The 18,746-nt window shown below is 40.6% G+C and overlaps 2 protein-coding genes across 12 annotated transcripts in view; one reads left to right on the forward strand and one right to left on the reverse strand.

The window, feature by feature from the left end:
• LOC104369991 (torsin-1B) overlaps nt 1-10,046 on the forward strand; it is a 117,701-nt gene extending 107,655 nt beyond the window's left edge. Inside the window, exon 6 of the transcript XR_015222783.1 lies at nt 10,031-10,046. The gene's annotated coding sequence lies outside the window, so the exon portion shown is untranslated. The remainder of the gene's footprint in view (nt 1-10,030) is intronic.
• The window catches only part of FNBP1 (formin binding protein 1), a 97,277-nt gene that overhangs the window by 57,012 nt on the left and 21,519 nt on the right, over nt 1-18,746 (reverse strand). For 9 of the 11 annotated variants that reach the window (XM_086624991.1, XM_086624990.1, XM_086624987.1 and 6 more), the window contains exons 2-4: nt 7,910-8,025; nt 2,595-2,651; nt 154-301 (exon numbers count right to left, since the gene is read on the reverse strand). In XM_086624991.1, coding sequence (XP_086481117.1) covers nt 154-301; nt 2,595-2,651; nt 7,910-8,025 — 321 coding nt within the window. Of the gene's footprint in view, nt 1-153; nt 302-2,594; nt 2,652-7,909; nt 8,026-10,643; nt 10,755-18,746 lie in introns of those variants that run through there. The other 2 variants (XM_086624982.1, XM_086624984.1) reach the window with 2 other exon arrangements.

Here is an 18,746-nt window from a genome sequence, read left to right on the forward strand (position 1 = left end):
ACGTAACCCACTTTTTTGATGCTTGGTTCATTAACAAAGCTCATGTTTATTAACTACAAATATTTTTTGCTTAACATGGAACTCCCCTATCACTAGTTATCTGTCTTAAATGGCAACTAATTGTGAATAATAATAAAAAAAAATATCAATTACCGATTTCCTCTCTTGTTTCAGCTCCTGCACATAGCGTGTTAACTCTCCAGTGATAAGGGAGGTCATGTTCTCTGAAATGACCTCATGCTGCCCGGCGTAATCATTCATTTCATTTAAAGTGGCTAGGAAGGCTCTAGTTGATGTGTACCTGCAAAGGACAAAAACCACATTTTGTTTTTAGTCCCCTTCTTTTCAGAAAGGCACACTGCAAAGGGAGGTTGTATCCTCCTTCAGCATTTAGTATTGCTACACGAAACTGAATATGCATTAGCATAGATTCACTTACAGGAATTTCTCAAAAGGAAGCCTATCCCCCACACTGACAGTTGTCTGATAAATTAATCTCGATTTAGACAGTTTGACATTGGCTCTTAAGACATCGCCGTTTTAGAGTGCCAGGTTCATCAGCACAGCTCTGGGACGTCACTATTCTAATCTCTACTCAAACGTTTCTAGTTATACTCTTTCAAGTCCTACAATTCAGTGCACAGAGTCATCAGTGTACCCTACCCGCCAATATCCTGTCTGAGCAACCAACTTTTTTGCTAGCATAGAGCAGAAAACTCTTCATAGTGTAAATTGGATTTAAATCAGCTATAGCTTATTACAAAGTTTTCAAAAAGGTAGTGAGTTTACTAACCAGGTGTTCATTGTCAACCTATATTTTTAGTACCTCCCATCACAAGGTTTATTTTTCATAGAAAATTCTTCAATACAACATTCCATGTATTATTAAAAGGAAGAAACTAACATCTGCGCACACAATTTCAAAACAGCAGATTATATCACTAGCATATTCAGCACAAAGCCAACAGAGCTGCATTTAAATACCCCAGCTGGCTGTGCTGGTCAGCTGGAAAACAGCAGCTTTGAAGCACTGCACTTGTGCACACTAGGAAAACTACTAATATTAAGTGTTAGAGGTCTGCACTTACAACATCATCTAAAGGGCAAAAAACAAAGCAAAGAGGAAGAGATTTAGAGGAAATAGAGAGAAGTGGTACATGAAAGGATGAAAGGCATCAGAGAAAGAAATAGAAAAAAAACCCTAAAAGAGGAGACTAAAAATATAGTCCACTACAGCAGCCACATTCACAGTCAAGTTGTGGTGCCTTGAGAGAAATCCCCATTGGAAAAGACAAGGGATCAAAGCCACAGAACTACAGGCTGACAATAATCTTGAAAACAGATCCTTTTTAGACAGACTGTTTCAAAGCAGTGTCTGAAGCACCTAAAGGTCGTATGACAAACCCCAGACATTATTTAAAGATATGAGGAAACTATACTGAGGTGAACACTAGATTTAAAAGGGCAAAGGATACACAGGATCTTCTGTGCCACATCACATGAATCATTTAACTCCAATATCCTTTTCCAGCAATGAAAGATGTGCCCAAAAAGGTTGTAGTAAACTCAGAATACCCATTTATGGTATAGCTACACAAAGGCAGATTTATTCCTAATCCTGGATACAGACTGAAACAGCTGACATGCTGGTAGCGTAAACTTCCTCATGTTAAATATCAGTGTCTCAGGAAACAATGGCATAAATAACTGTTTCCCAAACAATGTCACTAAAAATAAATTAAAAAGAAAACGAGAAGACTGTTCTCTCTGTTAATACAATCCGCTAAAGCAGCTGTATACAGCAGCTTGGGGGTCTGACCCAAAAATCTGAATTAATATAATCATACAGTTGGACCCATCCCCAAACTCGTTTGAAATGTTTTAAATTTCAAGGTCAAGGGTTTGAGTCTGCTGCCAGGCTCTCCAGAGGCGGAGCAGCCTCCTGCAACACGAGGCTGCAGGTCCAGACTCTGCAATGCCTTCAATTCAAAGCTGATGCTTTACAAAACATTGACATTGAGAAACTCCACAGTCAGAGGGTTCTAAGGAAAAGGTTCTTGCTCTGCCTTATAGCCGGTCTGTTGGAAAGCTCCTCTTCTAGAAAGTTCTCTTTAAAGAACATCTTTTATCTCATAAAGGGCAAGAATGCTCTTAACGACATGGGGTCTATCATCACCTTTATCCATCACTCAGTGAAGGAGCTGTGTTTTGATGCTGCAGCCCATATCTGCGAGCAATATGTTAGTCCCCCCGTCACCAGGGAGAAAAGAGTCTGAATACATGAACCACAGAGTCTGGCTTAAAGTTTTTAAGGCACATAGGAAAGGAAAAAAAAGAACAAAACAAAAACATCAAATCAGGCATCCAGAAAACATAACATATAAAGGGAATCGAGTAATTACAGACCAAATCCAAAGTTCAAAAATCCATTCCTTAGTATCTACCGCATCGGTCTGTTTCTGCATGTATGATTTCTATTCTCTTTCACTTGACTTCAAAATCTCTGGTTTACAAGCCAAATCCTAGTTGGTAACCCAATCTTTTCCCCTTCCTCCATCAACACATGCTCACCCAGCAGCAGATCATGAACGTACCTGTATTCTTCCTCCTCTTTTGAGTTCTTTTTGGGTTGGTATTTCTTTGAAAGATTCCTAAAATTAAAAATACATATATATAAAATTTAATTCAAAATATGCTTTAAACGAACTAGATAATATTTGCTCACGCATTCTCTGGGGCTTCAGTTATTTCTGGCAGTGACTAGACACCTTTCCAGAAGTACGATTGCAATTAGGGTTTGACTGCGTTGTAGTAGCACTCATAGAATCATAGAATTGTTAGGGCTGGAAGGGACCTTCAAAGGTCATCTAGTCCAACCCCCCTGCAAGGAACAGTGACATCTCCAACTAGATCAGGTTGCTCAGGGCCTCATCCAACCTGGCCTTGAACGTCTCCAGGGATGGAGCATCCACCACCTCTCTGGGCAACCTGTTCCAGTGTTCTACAACTCTCACGGTAAAAAATTTTTTCCTAATATCCAACCTGAATCTACAAGATTCTATAGAACGGGTCACACAGTGCTTCAGTCTCTAACCACAGCAAAGTAGCAGATTCTGAACCTGAGAAGTTAATAAATTAAGGTCAGGAAAGCAACTCCTGAGTTCTGGTTCTGCTGATGCACAAATCTTCACCTGATCTAAAGGAGATACCTTTTACAGTGAAAGTACTGGTCCTTAGACACAGACATGCTTTACAAACTCCACCCAGCAGAAGGTGCTGCTCCACATCCAAAGGTCAGCCGGCTCATTAAAGTGTGATTTGCTGCAGATGACACTAATGGCCTGGCAAATTTGCCTGCCTTGGGCAGGATGCTTCCAAGGACAAGAAAAATCTTCATAAAGCTGTGGGAAGCTGCACTGAGATGACAAAAGCAGGATTGTTATCAACTGATGCTGGGAGAAATGTGAAATTTTATTATCCCAATTAGCACAGATGCTTGCATCTCTCATTACCCCACATCCAACTAATGATTCATTCTGAGATATTAATACACTCTTCAAGTCATCGTATCTTGAATAAGAAATTTGATCATAACTCAGTTAACACATTTGACAGTATATAGCTCTCGCTGTCCTGAAAGCACTCACTACAAGCCTCTAGCCAGCAGCAAATCAAGGGGTTAATGAACCTGTGCGGTCCACCTGACACTCAACACACCTTGCTGATGCTTAGAGCTCAACATTACAATAGATATTGCACTGTAGCACAATACAACACCACACACCTTTTAAACAATGCAAACCAGAGCTGACAAATCTTACTTAGCAATTTTTATACCCTTACAGTTCTGGGATCTCCTCTATTCTAAACTCAGCCCTATTGCTGTGTGCCCTCCTGAGCCTCTGTTACCCTACTGAGAAAGGGAAGCCATTTGTTTTAGCTTTACAAGTTGTTTCATCAATTAAGAATAACATACAAGTGGTATCGATGGGACCATTGTCCAAAGAACTATCAAGTTTCACTGACCTATCTGTGCCAAACTCTTTGGAGGACTCCCAGAACACATCCAGTTGAAAAGAAACTGCTTTTTCAGAGGTGTAACCCACTCCCTGTTACATGCTGGTTGTACTGCTAACTGGGAGACAGCAGGGCCTCGTCTCACATTTCTTATTCCTTTTGCTCTCCTTAAGGAATTAAGAAGCATCTGCCCAAACAGAGTAGTAGCCAGAACCCTGGTAGATTTGCACAGACAAACACATGTTTCTCAAAATTTAAGTATCCCTACTGGAAGGGATCCAGATAACCATCTCCTTTCCAGTCTATGCCTTCTCTGAAAACATGATGCTCTGAAACAATGAACTTCAGTTCTGCGGACAGCAGCTTCAACCGAAGAATACCAGCATGGCAAGAACTCTGCAAACTGTTCTGCACGATCACAGTAAGTCTTACAGCAATCTTCACATGCCATGGGAATGCCTGCCTCCAACACCTGCTCAAAGAGGAAAGGGAAAAAACACAAGAAAACATGCATAGAAGACTACACTAATAAGGCATTTTCACACATGCTCAAAACACATATCCCTGCACTGTCACACTGCCCAATTAATTCTGACATACAGAGCTACTTGTGAACCTTTAAAAACATAGAAATGCTACAGAACTAGGCCAAAAGAATCCAGACAGCATGCTTTCGCAGAAAAACAAAGATTCTGAAAGCATGTAACACAGATTAGCATCTGGGTTAAACATTTTATTATTTTCTATGTACTTTACAAAACACATGAAATATAGAGTCTATATGTTTGAGGGTTTCAATTTTTCCCCCCTTTTTAAAATCAAAAACATACATAGTGTTTTAAACCAGGATACACATAAAAAAGAAGCGGTACTGAATCCAGAAGTGATACTGAATCCAGTGGGAGTCAACACGACTCTGGGACGCTGAAGTTCAGCATGCAGTCAGGCAGTGTCATGACCAGAACATCAGCGCTTCTCAGGTTCAAGCTCATGAAGCAATGACACCGTCAGAGCCAAGAGTGATTGAAGAGGGAACTAATACATAGGAGCAAAGATCAGAAGTAAAATAGTAATTCTGGAAAGATTCTGTGCTAGCCTGCTCATGTCTCTGATTCATGTTCCTATTTGCCTTCACGCAGCATCATTTCTTCTGCCTTTCCAGTTTGTTTCTCCGCTCTCTTATTTCCACTTTTGACATCTTGCTCTCTCTCCCCTGTTTATCATCCAGAGAGGTTCCTGATTGTCAGATTACCCTGATATCTTAAGCATTTTTTTTCCCAATACATCTTCCTCAAGGCTAGTTATCCATTGCCAGGTTAAGCAACGCTTTTGACACACTTGATGCTCAGAGCATGTGTGCTGTAAGGTGAGCAGTGACTAGGGAAGGACAGCGAAACACACTTCGGTACTCAGACCACAGCTTCCAGCACGTCCCATTCAACTGAAGTTCAAAGCAAAACGCAGGAACAAATGAACACTCTACCCGAGTTTCTGCATCCCCTCCTCCTCAGCCTAGTTTAACAACTCAACAACTGTAAAGAAAGCAATCATGTCAAATCTGAACCGGACTCTCGAACCAGGACTAGCTGTAAATGGTACAAGCATAAATTTGTACCAGATCAATTTGATGCATCCTGCAAGTAGGTAGATCCAACTTAATACTTTTAAAACAAAATATTACATATATATCTGCAGAATTATAAAGAGGAAGGAAAGAAACATTTTTAAATAGAAGCCAATTAAACTTCAACAGATGACCAGGCTGAGATGTAGTCAGTTAGACAGGAAGAACAGCTAGCTTGGGAGCCCAGAGACCAAGCAGAAAGCACAGGTTTCAAAAGAAAATAAAGTTCAGCAGTTTACTTACACTAGAAATAAAACTTTGAGTTCAATCCACAGGAGTATCTTGTATTAACTTGTCCCTTTTTAATAGCATGCCTGCATGTTATGACATGCAGTGATATGCTGCAGCCCTTTTACACCAAATGGATGTGATGCAAGAAAGGTTTGCACCAGGCTTGAGGAAACTTATTAAAAGCAGATGCATGATTTTTTTTTTTAAATGTCCAGTACTGTTTTATCTCAACATTTGATAAGTCTACTTGTTTTTTTCTTTTATACCTCTAACTTCTTAGTTGATTCCAAACAGCATTGTGTTTAATTGCTCCTCAGAGATGAATGCGTTTGTGCACAAATCACACCCGTGAGTAGGGAGACAAATGCAACTACACATGGCAAATTAAAAAAAACAGACAAGAAGCAAGTTTGCTTCAGAAGTCTAGGACAGAATAAGAAAAAACCTCAGGAGTTCAGATTTTCTATACAGTTTTACCTGTGACTATCTCCCACTTTCCTTAAACATTTTGTTTGTGGGTTTATTTTCATAATTACACTCTTTACACCTGAAATTTGTCACCTTAAGAAATTGAGTTTAGTGTGTGATTCTCCGTAAGACAAGCCTACTCACACAGATACTCTGCTGGGGTTTCCCCACTCCAGTCATACTCTTTCTTCCAGCTCATTTGGCCTTTGTAATTCAATCACTTCTCATCTCCATAGGATGTGAGCAATTTATTCCTGCACAAGTCATCTTCTATTTCCTGCTTGTCTATAGCAGAAACTCTGGGGAATCCTTGTGGCATTCCCCTGAGAAAGCACATAACCATAAGGGCAGGGTTTTATCAACCACCAACTCCTCATAAATAACAAGCCATTGTGCATTTCAAATCCATTCTAATGCAAGCAACAAAAAATTCTGGGTGGTTTTTTGTTGTTGTTTTGGTGGGGGTTTGTTTGTTTGTTTTTCTTTTTTTAAAATAGACATTGAGCTTTAGATATATACAGATCAACTGGAACCTCAGATCTCAATCTCTAGTAACACTGAGTAGATGGAAGGAGTTTGAATACGTATTATAGTCATGCAAAAAACCTGTATGGATTTATTGGAAGTGCGTGGAAGGATTAGTTCTGCACTCCTCTCCCCAGTTAGCTCCACCACCTCCAGTTTATTACACCAGATGCTAGCGGCCACCAACAATATTGCACCACAGCCTCTCTCCGCAGCAGGACTGTTGTAATCCCTTCTAACCCCTGTTCACCTCTCATTTTTTCTACCCTGCTGGGAAAAGCAGAGTAAGAGCTACTCATTGTGGAAGGGTTCTTAGCACCCCTTCTCTTCCCCATTTACACTGGATCTGACCTCAAGGAATATGTTTTCTGGCTCTGGTTCACATATGCTCCTCTTCACCTACAAACTGATGGTCAAGTCAGACATGTAGAAAGTACCTAGCAGGAATTTCTGGGAATTTAGCTACTGGAGATAAATTCACAGCATCTCTGCCCTGTTCAGGAGACACTGCGAGAACAGTGGTAGGATTATACAACTGTCAAAATTCCAATCTCAGGCTGCAACCAGGCTAACTACATCGACAAAGTCACCAGGGCTGAGACTGACTTTCTGACCTGCAGTTTCTCCAACACGTGTTCAAAAAGAATCCATCTTATGAAAAGAAACCCTAAACTTTGTCTTACAACAAATGACCATTATTCTGCTGAATTCTTAAACCCTTCAGCATTTACGGGCAGCAGTCCTAATTTCATGGAAAACATTACAATACTGTCCTCAAAGCCTGAGCTACTAATCATGCATAAATCGTAAGTAAGCCCTAGTATGCTACTCAGTCACCTAAGTAACCTTTCTTTTGGCAAAGCAGAGATAATAAAACAGTATCTTAAATTAAATTTATCTTTCCATTCTCTAAATTAAAGCTGTTCTCTAAAAGCCATTATTATAAACCAAAAAAATTACCACTACTGCAACAGTAAACTTACAGATAATTAGAGGCTCTGAATAGATGCAACTCAAAGTCCAGAACTTTACGTATCAACTTACCTAAGCTGCTTTGCATAGCTGACTTCAATCTCTGTTCTTTCTTTTACAAACTTGATGTATTTTTCCAGAACATCAATACCGCATTGCGTGTGTTTTTCTAAGTTGTCAAACTGGTCCTGCAATGAATCAAAAAAATTGTTTAGTCTCATTGAACACAGAGATAACTAAAAATAATTTCCAAAGTGCGTATCACTATTAAGAAAAGTGTTATTAATATTTTCCATTACCACAGTTAGACATTTTTGTAGCAACACAGGTTTTTAGATCAACAGCAATCTGTCTTTTAACACGAGACTGATTCAGTACCATTCCTCATTTCTGAATCAGTTTCATTTCAGAAATCCTGGCAATTCTACTGAACACGATTTTCTAATATTAAAGACATACTTAGACAAAGGATAAGAATTGGATACTCTTGCCAGTACTTTATTTTACTCTGAAGAGTTAACAGAAGTTCCATGAATTCGAGGTCTACTCCTGATTCATAATTCTGATTTTAGTCTGAAAAATATAGACTTATACTTGAGCTTTGTCAGTGTTACGAATTTAAAATACCATTTAGGACACATAACAATCTTTTTACAGAACAGAATTTACTTCCCCTACAACCTGTTTAGTTCTAAAACAGAAGACATGCTAGCAAATCATGCCACAAGAATTGGCATTAGTTATGTTTACAGCAAGTTTTCTTGTCTACCTCCATTTATATACAAATGCTACTTTGTTCTTCAAATATTGTTGTCCTCAATACACAGTCACACATGTTTTCAATAAAAATCTTTTTCAACCAAGAACATTCCACAATTCAGTTTGGGATTTGCAAATGCCAAGAGAAATTAAGCAACTCTAAATCCAAATTAATTATACAAGCCAGCTTATTCCTATTTGCAGATTTAATCTAAAATTAGCTTATTTTTTAAAATTTGGTTACTTCAACACTCAAATTCCATAACCATCCATTCCACACAGCATTTCAGAAGTTAATGTTTCTACAAGATCTGAAAAATATTTTATAAACTGTGGTATGCTGAATACTTATCCTGACAGTGTAAACAAGGTCTTTAATATCAGCCTGACTTATCTGGCACCAGGATCCATTACAGTTTACAAGGAAAATAGAGAATAAGTTTGTACATCTGCAATACAAAGGTTAGATTTACAACATTTTCCAAAAAAATTAATTGTACGCTGCAACAGATTTGGGTCAGATGCTTAGCTGCCACAATTAAAGCTTCTGACAGAAGTGATGCTTCTTTCTGTCTGCCAAAGATTTGATCTTGTGACTTTCAGTTTGTAGAGCTATCACTGAATGTTATCAACGCAACACGAGCCCACTTCCTTACACGCACAGAGGAGAAAAATATCAGAAAATTACCACAAAGCCTACTTTATGAATATGCTGCTTTTAAGCAAATACCACTTTATGCTTTGTGGCATATCTGGCTCTGACAGTAAGTTAGATCAGTATCAGGAGAGATTCCTCCAGCATTGAACGAAACAGTCACGTACACAGAAGCTGCTACTTGCTAACAAAACTGCTTTAACCGTATTTTGAAGGGGAGAAAGAGAAACCATGTTAGGGGAGGACATTTGCAAAACCCTAGCAAGAAGCAAGTCAAAACAGCAGGCAATATGCATGGAATGGGACACAAAGAGTTTGTGTATCTGCGTATTTGCTCTGGTTTAGCATAAGTTACTATTTTAAACCAATTCTGCCAAACTTGACCAAGTTTTAGTTTAATTTATGTCACTATTAGTCAATTAAAGAAGCACTAGAGGGAGAACAGCAAAAGGGCAACAGTATAAAGTTAGAAAAATAGTAAAGAACTTCTAAGCCTTGTGCTCCAGGAACTAAGAAAAAGTGGTTAAAGGCAACAGGGGGGGTGTGTGGAGAATATTCAAACTACACAGAAAAGCCTGACTTCCAGCAACAGAAATCACCCTTAAACCAATGTAACACCATTCACTTAAAAAGAGGATGTATGTATTCCACAGAAAGAGAAGACATGTATGTATTTGCATATAGACAAATTCTCATTTCGGACAATTTCACGGCTGATGAGAACACAAAGACATGGATGACACCACTGGCCTCTCCTCTGGAGGGCTCAGGTCAAGGAGGATCATGGTGTGCTGGAGTACAATGCCAGCATGAGGCACCTTCTGCTCTGCTTCAAATGTACCACCTCTGAATCTCTCAGATTATGTTGGCGTCAAAGTCGTGCAAACGTGGCCTTGTTCATGTTCCTGATAAAGAAGTCATGCAGCTATCCCACACCCTACTCTTCCACAATTTACATTATTTAACATAAACACATGCATATAAAATAAATACCCCACGAGGCAGCCCATTACTCACAAGTTTACATGCATTCACGCACACTCCCACCTTTGAGAAGGGAAATCTCAGGGAGGAAAATCCACTCCCTAATCCCTGTAAGCAAGTTAAACCACCCTTATCAGATACACTGTACCAGCAGCAAGAAACTAACTTAGCAGCATGGTGTAACCCCATCCGAAGAGGAAAGGTCATAGTTTCCCATAGGAAAGAATGCCTTCCAAGGAGATCCTGCCCTTCAAGATAATTCAGGCTGCTGAGTGCACAGAAAGATGGAGCAGGTTCACCCTGGAAGAGCAATCTTGGTGGCGGCTTGTTCAAACCTCTTCTACCATCATCACCACCACCCTGACTCAATTCTCAGAGCATCATTTAGGTCAGAGTATAAAAAAGAACCTGAAAACGGCTCCAGGTAGCTGCCTCAATTTGGTCTGTTATCCCATAGATGCATCTGCTGGACTGTTTCAGCGGCCTCACTAGAGCAGATCTGGCGAAGGCAAACTCCATGGTGCGCAGTGCAAAGGCGAACACACCACGGTGCTGCTGTCAGACCGGCACCCCGCGTGAAGACGCTGATTTTCTACTTATAAAGCCAGCAGAGACACTCGTCCTGCGCCGAGCTGTAACCAGAAGAACCTCAAGTAGATAAACTAAGAGCACTGACCTCTGCTATCGAAAGGCAAGGCAAGATGAAACGTAGCTCCTTTCTGCAGACTTTGCTTAAGATAAGAGTTTCCAGGCATTGAATAGTTCTGGCCCAAGTGCCATTTCACCAAGCAGCCAACGCCCCACAACAGTGTGTTACACTGGGATCATGTATTCCGTTAGCTGTTCTCTTTTCTGAGTTCCTCAAGGACGAACAAGAGTCAGTAAAATTGCCAACACCATCACTTGCTGAGCACGAGATTCCAAAGAAAAGGCAGTGCAGCCAGAGACACCCAATATACATAGTCGTCCTTCTTTCAAGGATCTGCTCAGCAAGCTGAAGGCTTGTGTTAAAGCTGATGAAGCTTATTGATGAGTACACAGAGTGCTTTGGGATTCCATGAATTAAAGGTTATGCTTTATGATCAAAGTCCAGGGATACACGAGATCAATGCAAAACCAAAACTTCTAAAAAAGAAATTTTTGAGAGTAGTTACCAACAATATTATCCCTTCAATCAACATTTAAAAGATTCATTTTTAAAATTAATTTAGTATTTCCAAAGTTCATTACAAAAATGCATTACCACTTGGAACCTGAAAAGTTAAAAAAACCTCAACTATTCTGTAGCACATCTGGTCTAGTTTTAGGATTTTAAACCTCGTGAGGGTTTACCCATCTCAGCTCTGAAGGAACTTGGCTCTACAACCAGTAGCTGTCTAATGAGAGCAGCACATGGTTTCAGCACAAAGTGCACCATCCCGGCCAGTGATGGACATACATTCAGGTGGTAAAGTGTGCCCTGACAGCTGTGCAGGTTCGGTCATCAGCTGGAACATGGCTCAAGTACCTCCATGAGCTGCTGTTTCAGCTTTCAGTTTTGATGTACATCATCTCCTCCATTTGTTTTTGCAGCCTCCTCACCCTTCCAGTTAGGGATAACATTAGAAAACAATAAATTCCACAAGGCTTTAGCATTCTTCAAGGAAAGCAAGAAAACAAGACAAGAAGCATGACGCAGTGTTCAGTGAGAATGCTCCCACCAGACCACAGTGAGGGGAGGAAGAAAAGGTCACTTTGCACCTGTTTTCTCTGAAAATAAGCACCAAAACATTTTCTAGAAGCACTCACTACTTTCCTCTGACTCAAACTGGTTTACATGTAAGAACGCTTGAGCAAAACACTGTAGTGAGTGGTGTATCTCAGCAGGCTCCCACCATAGCCTTCACGTTACTGTCTGTTCTTTGGCCTCCTGACCTGCTAAATCTCATGTTCTCCCATTTTCGAGTTCTTGTATTTACTTACTGTGATATCAACAGCATATTAAAAAGAACAGACTTTTGATTGACCATCAAGACATGCACATAATTAAAATACTCATACAGCTGTAACTCATCCCTCTTCATCACATTCCACCAGCTTCCCAACAACAGCAACACGTGCCAGTACAAACACTTCATGCCTTACTCAAGTGATGGAGGAGTTTGACCACACAACCTGACTTCACGTGGGTGGGAAGGCAGAGCCTCTGCTGCAAGCTGCTTGAAGCAAAGAGCAGCTTCGTATTTGTTCAGAGCTTAACACCCTCCTGAGTATGCACACAAAAATTAAAGCTCAAAAAAGGAAAGGGCTTTAGTCATTAACGTGAATGGGAACTGGACATCCAAGTACCCAGAATGCTTTGAAAACTTTATCCCTAAGGCAAAGTGTGTTTCTAACTTAATTTCTGTTTCCATTAATTCTCTCCCGGTATTTTTACCGCTGCCCAAATAATCTCACATTCATGCATTCTTTCTGAAACTTGGCTGCCTGCTTCTTACACTGACAATGCTTAAAATGGAAATAGTGCTGCCTATTTGCTTTTCCTCATCTTAACAGCTACTTTAAGCTGTCAAATCCCCTCACTTCTCAACCATTCTCCTGAAGTCACATCCCCAGCTATGCGGAGTATTTTGGGAAGAAGAAAGCTAGTCATTAGAAAAAAAAAAAAAAAAAACGAAAGAAAAGCTTTCTTCCCATTTCTAAGCCATAACATGGAGTACAACCAATTATTGAGCAATAAAGAAAGTGTTATTCCTGCGGTCTTTGAAGATCAGCCCAGTGAGATATTCCTTCCTCTTTCAAGAGTACTTCCACCTATTGCAAAATAGTTCAACACAAGGCTCGTTGGGATTCAGTGATGGACAGGACCTCAACTTGCCACCAAGGGGCTTCAGCATTAACCCCCACTGAAACACAGGGGGTGTCCTCAGCTCCTCTCTGGAGTTAGGGTCTCAGTCTCTGCAGCCAGACAACACTCACTCAGGTCGCTGCACTCCCCGTGTCCCGTAAGTGCTTTTCACAAACAGAAAGGCTGGTGATGTGGAGTCCAGCCCCACCATACAGCAAGGCCAGTTCTGGAATTTCTATTTGATTTCAAGAGTGAACAAGAGATTAGATTCTGGGACACTTTTCTGACTCATTCTGCAGTTTTCATCATCGTGTCCATCCTGCTCAGATCAGACTGGGCTGGCAGTGTTTACTACACCAGTAACTGGCTGAACCATCACTCTGCCACTCCTCCTGCTCTTTTCACAGGTAGTGGTACAGGAGTGTGAAATTAAGAAGAATGCCAATACAGAGACAAGTAGTGAAGCAAGTATGCTGAAAATTCAGATGTTAATAACGGGAGAAAAAAAGCCTCTATATTTAGCGTATTCCTCCTATAATTCTAATCTGGCAACACAATAAAAGACCCATGATTCTTAAACATTAAGAATATTTGAAGACTTTCTACTGCCTCATTCTCCAGGGAGTTTGATTCCATTTCCTCCCAAAATTGCTTATTTATCCACTGTCCTAAAAACGTAAGTAGAAACAGGGGAATTAAATGCTAATTTTCACCTCTGGTTCATACCTTCTCCTCCCACTTTTTTTTTTTTTTTTAAAAAGTCTCACCCATTTCTATAGGCAAAAAGGAATTAACATGAAGATCAAGAATACATTACGGTGTTCAAATTCTAAATTACTTTTTTAGATTCCATGGCTTAACAACTTCAAATTATAAAAATAATTAAGATGATGAGACCTTCACAGGCTCAGTTAAGTCCCATATGGCAGTACAGTGCCAGCAGAATACAACAGAATTCTGATCACAGATCCTCAGAGACCTACAACAGAGCTATATGCAAATGTTAACAGTCTTCAGGCAAATCATTAATGAAAGAAAACGCACCAAGTACAGGCTACCACTGCAAAAGCCTTCCAGAAAACGGAGTGAGCAGAAAATACAAAGCACTTCAGATCTGTTGACTCAGCCACTACTGATGAGAGACAACTTCCTACACAAAACTTGTCATTAACTGAGGATTTCACTGACTTTAGCTGACAACTAAACAGACATCCGTGTTTATTCATGCTAAGTATGAAACGAAGCACGGGATACCAACCTTTTGCTTCACACAGCACAGACCAGGACGACTAATGGCAGACATACCGATGGGACAGCGAGACCGTCTCTTTTTGGTTTACTTTCAAATGATGCTGTGGCTTTACCCCTATGTATCCGGTTCTCACTCACAAAACTATTTATGCTAACATGCATTTTTCATACAGATCTCCTATTCATCCACATGTTTAATTTCATTTTACCCTTTAAATATTAAATAAATTCTTCCTGACCTATCACCTTAAACAGGCATATTTCCACTTGAGCTGAATAATAGTTACCCCAGCAAAAATTCATCTTGCTTTCCCACCCCCATTTTCCCTTCACCACCATCCCTTAAACTTGGCTTTTCCATAAGGCTCAAAAGGTTTTTAACTATTCTTTTATCTCTTCTGATTCACCTCAGAACTTGATCTAGTTAGGAGAAAAAGAGAAACGAAAATAAGATTCTTTGCTGCATCGTTAAACAACTGAGTGCATTTCAAACCAAGGGGAGGGAGGAGGGAAATCCCAAAAAGCAAGAGTGGAAACAGACTATGTTTTATGTTGAAATATTTATGTTGCTAGATAAACTCACCTCTAATTGTCCTGCTTGTTCCAATAAACACTATGAATTAAGCAGTTACTGGTCTAAATTTCAGCCTTGAAATGCTGACTCTCATCAGCATTTTGCTGAAGCTGTAAAGCAAAACAAGTTCTAATATTTATGCCGATTTTAATTTGGATTTAGAACAATGTTGCCCCAGCATAATAGCAAGGCCCTTTGCAGAGCAAAGGCTAGCAACAGGGAGTAACCCTCTTAATTGCTCCTGAGACCAATGACACTCATCCTCACCCAGAAAACCACCTTCCACAAACTCAAGAGTGACCCCTCCTGCTAATTAAGCAGAAGTGCTGTCTCACAGGCAGGTTTCGGCCATACCCTAACCCTGCCTTGATGGAAACTTGACTGAAGTCAAACAAGAAGTGCTTCAGGAAAAAAAAGCCACCTGAGCATATGGTGCGGAGGCCAGCACCTGGAGAGCAAAACGAGTGTTACAGCCACGCTGCGGCAAGGCCAGTTTGGGGAGTACAACCAGATTGTCAGGGTTGACGGGGAAGAAATTAAATTGCAACATCTAACAAAGACCCACCTACAGTAAAGCTGCACAGGTACATCCCCCACTAACGAAAACGCCAACCTTGTCTTCATATTAGTGTAGGTTACGACCTCGTTATAGAGAAGATGATGCACAACATCAGACTGTACAACGCAGCAGCAGGTGACAGAGCACGACAGACACCAGTGGCACAAAACCAACGCGCAAGCTCCGACAGCGGGGACAGGCAGAAGAGCAATTCCCTCGGCAGCAGCACAGGGCACCAGGTCAGCAATAAGACAGCTCTGCCTGCCTGGCAGGTCAGCTGGAGCAGAGCAACCCGCTTTCACACCTATTATGGGAGCCCAGCAAAACCTGACACGTGGTTCACAGGAGGACACTTCCCTGCGTGAGTACAACCAGTGCCATCAACTGCCAGTACATTCACACACACACTCCATGTCTAGTTCTCCCTGTTGACAGCTTAAACCGTGAACTGCTCTGAAACTCCTCCTTCCTGCAGCAGCCAGAAGCCTCTTGAGTCACTGCTGCCACCCGGCCACGGGTGCAGGAGCGGTGGAGCTCCAGCAAGAAACCTCCTGGTGTTGGCTCCAGGGGCTGCTCTTACCACTACAGCAAACAGCCTTCCTCACCAGAGCCCAAACTTATTAGACCTCCAAACCTCTACCTCTGCTATCCTGGTGCCAAACTAAGCCTTCTCCTCCCCCTTGGCCTGTTGTAGCCTACAGAGGATGTGGTAAAGCAGAACTTGTGGTCCCTCTACAGCAACAGGGCAAGTAACAGTGCTAACACAGCAGCCAGGAAGGAAGGTGAGAGAGGATGTGCCCTACGAGGGAGGATGTGGTTGCTGGTACTGCAGCAGCTTAAAAAGACGCTGCGAGAGGTAAGACGAGAGGAATGATTAATTCTGGGGAGCGGGAAGGGAGGAGGATGTGAACAGCTCAACTGGAGCAGGACAGAGCTGATGAGCAACAGGTGATTAAAAGAAAGAGCAACTGAATCAAAGGATAATGCATAGTTAGAGACAATAAGATGGTCATCCTTTTGCAGGGAAAATGCTAACGGGAAGCATGGTTTTCTTGGAAAAAGGGAGATTTTGATTTGAAATTATGTAGGTTACGTGCCCTGGATGGCAGATGTGGAAGAACGTAAGTCCATCTAGTATACAGCATTAAATGGCTGCTGTTTCATTTTTATTCAATTACCTGAAAAGACCATACAGAGGCACTGGAGACTTGACACAAGTCATCTGCTCTTATCAGCAGGAGATGGTTCTAAGAAAGCTGTACTACATCTCTTGAAAGAGGAAACATGCATCTTAGAGGAGTCAAAATTTCACACTCTTGAAAATTAATATTATAGTTTTCTTTGAATAAGGAAAAGATAAGGCTCAAAAAACACTGTTCGCAATGTCCAAGGATACTTTTCCTAGATGGCCATGGTGCAGCAGCAATTCATTTCCTTGAAATAAGTTTGTATATTTTGAGGTTTGAGGTACTGCAAGACTTTGCCACAATGAGAACCATCTGTCATAAGCAGACCACTCAGAAATGAACACTTCTTTTCAAGCATACAATTCTGTTTATAAAATACATGCAAGAAACCCAAGAATGGGACAGAGTTTTGTTTCAAAGTACGTTATAATGTGCAAATTACAACCCAGGATATAAGAAAGCTCTTAAAGACCAAGATAATAAGAGAGAAACCTCAACTAATGCCAGAAGTAAGGTCTGAAATACCAGCGACTTTCACTGAAGAACTGAGCACATTTCAGCCTTTTCCTGTACATGTTCAGTTATTTAAACTGAAGGCAAACATGCACATGCTGTTTCTCCTTTTGGCGATACTAGTGCAGTTCAACCAACTTCAGTAGACTTATTCCTACCAGGCATGGGGATAAGCAGCAGAATCCAGACCTTAAAATCCAGACTCATTAGCTAAGCAAAGGTTCATAACTACTGAAATCTGCTGGGGCCCAGACAGATGAAGCATCTCTACCATTAGCATTAATGAGATCCACAAAACTCATTTAAAAAACAAAGAAACAAAACAAAGCAACGCTAACCTCTTCCTTCTGCTCATCCTGAGGGAATAGGAATGGGACAAGGATTTGGTTTTTGCTGACAGTATCCAGAGCTGCAGACTGAAAGCTGCAACGACCCACAGGGATTCACTGTTCTGTGCGTTATAAACAAGAGCTTTGAAAATGAGCAGACTCTGGTTGTGTGTTGCTCTGCTGCTGGGATGGTATAAATCATGAGCCACAGCAGAGCTCCAGATCGGAGCTGCCTCCCTCAGGAGCTGCAGCATGGTAACAACGCTAAATATATGTTGTTGTTGTTCCAGTAAGTTTTCAGTTGACAATGTCGCAACTTTTCACCGTTCCCCAGCAGCATCCCACTTCCCTCATTTAATACACACCCATTCTTTTATTCTGAAATAATTTGAACAAATGTAATTTTAGAACTATTTCCCAATAAATGTTTTGGTGCCTGGCTACATCTTTGGATTAACTGTTGATTGATTTTCATCCTCTCTTTTTCCATTCTGCGAAGCTCTCCCTTAATCATACCAGCTGTTAAAACAAAGATCAACAAGATCTCTTGCCCACACAGTTTCCCCTTTGGGCAGCTGTGTACTAATTATTAAAAATGAACCATACAGTGTTCTTCCTTATTGCAAGGATAACTGCAACAGAAAAACAAACAAGCCTGCTGATCCATTTAAAAGACACACACAAAAAAACCTCTCTTACCCAAAATCATACTGAATTACAACCGTAGAATCTTATCCACAAGAACAATACTTGGAACTGTAGTAGTATGTAGTATTTTGCTGCCCAACTTCTTCGTAAACCAGTGCCATACAGGATTCATCATGTAGAACATTCAAGCTGCTCTATGTATCCTCAAAGCACACAATTTTGTCATTAATATTAAATTTCTTAAATATGATGCTGCTTTAATCACACAGCTGGAGTTTAGTAACTCCTGAATTTCAACCTCATTCAACATTTGGATGAAGTTTTTTGTTTGTTTGTTTTCAGGGGGTTTAATTTTGTTATCTTTCTATAACCACTTAAAAAAAAAAAATCGTGTCAGTGACATTGTTAAACTTTGCAAAATAAAGAGTCCTTGATCTGCCTCTACCTAAATGCAGCCCATATGGGCCACATTTAAAAAGAAAGTAAAGGTCTTGCTGGGTATGCTTGGTATTTTTAATAGTGAAACTTCTGATCTTCTGATCTCCATTAAGTAAATCACCTGCCAGGTGTAGTATGGAGCATGTGTGCAGTCTTTTCTACACAGATGTTAATGCAAAGATGTA

The sequence above is a fragment of the Tauraco erythrolophus genome, chromosome 22 (genome assembly GCF_009769465.1).
Source record: "Tauraco erythrolophus isolate bTauEry1 chromosome 22, bTauEry1.pri, whole genome shotgun sequence".
NCBI classification, from domain to species: Eukaryota; Metazoa; Chordata; class Aves; order Musophagiformes; family Musophagidae; genus Tauraco; species Tauraco erythrolophus.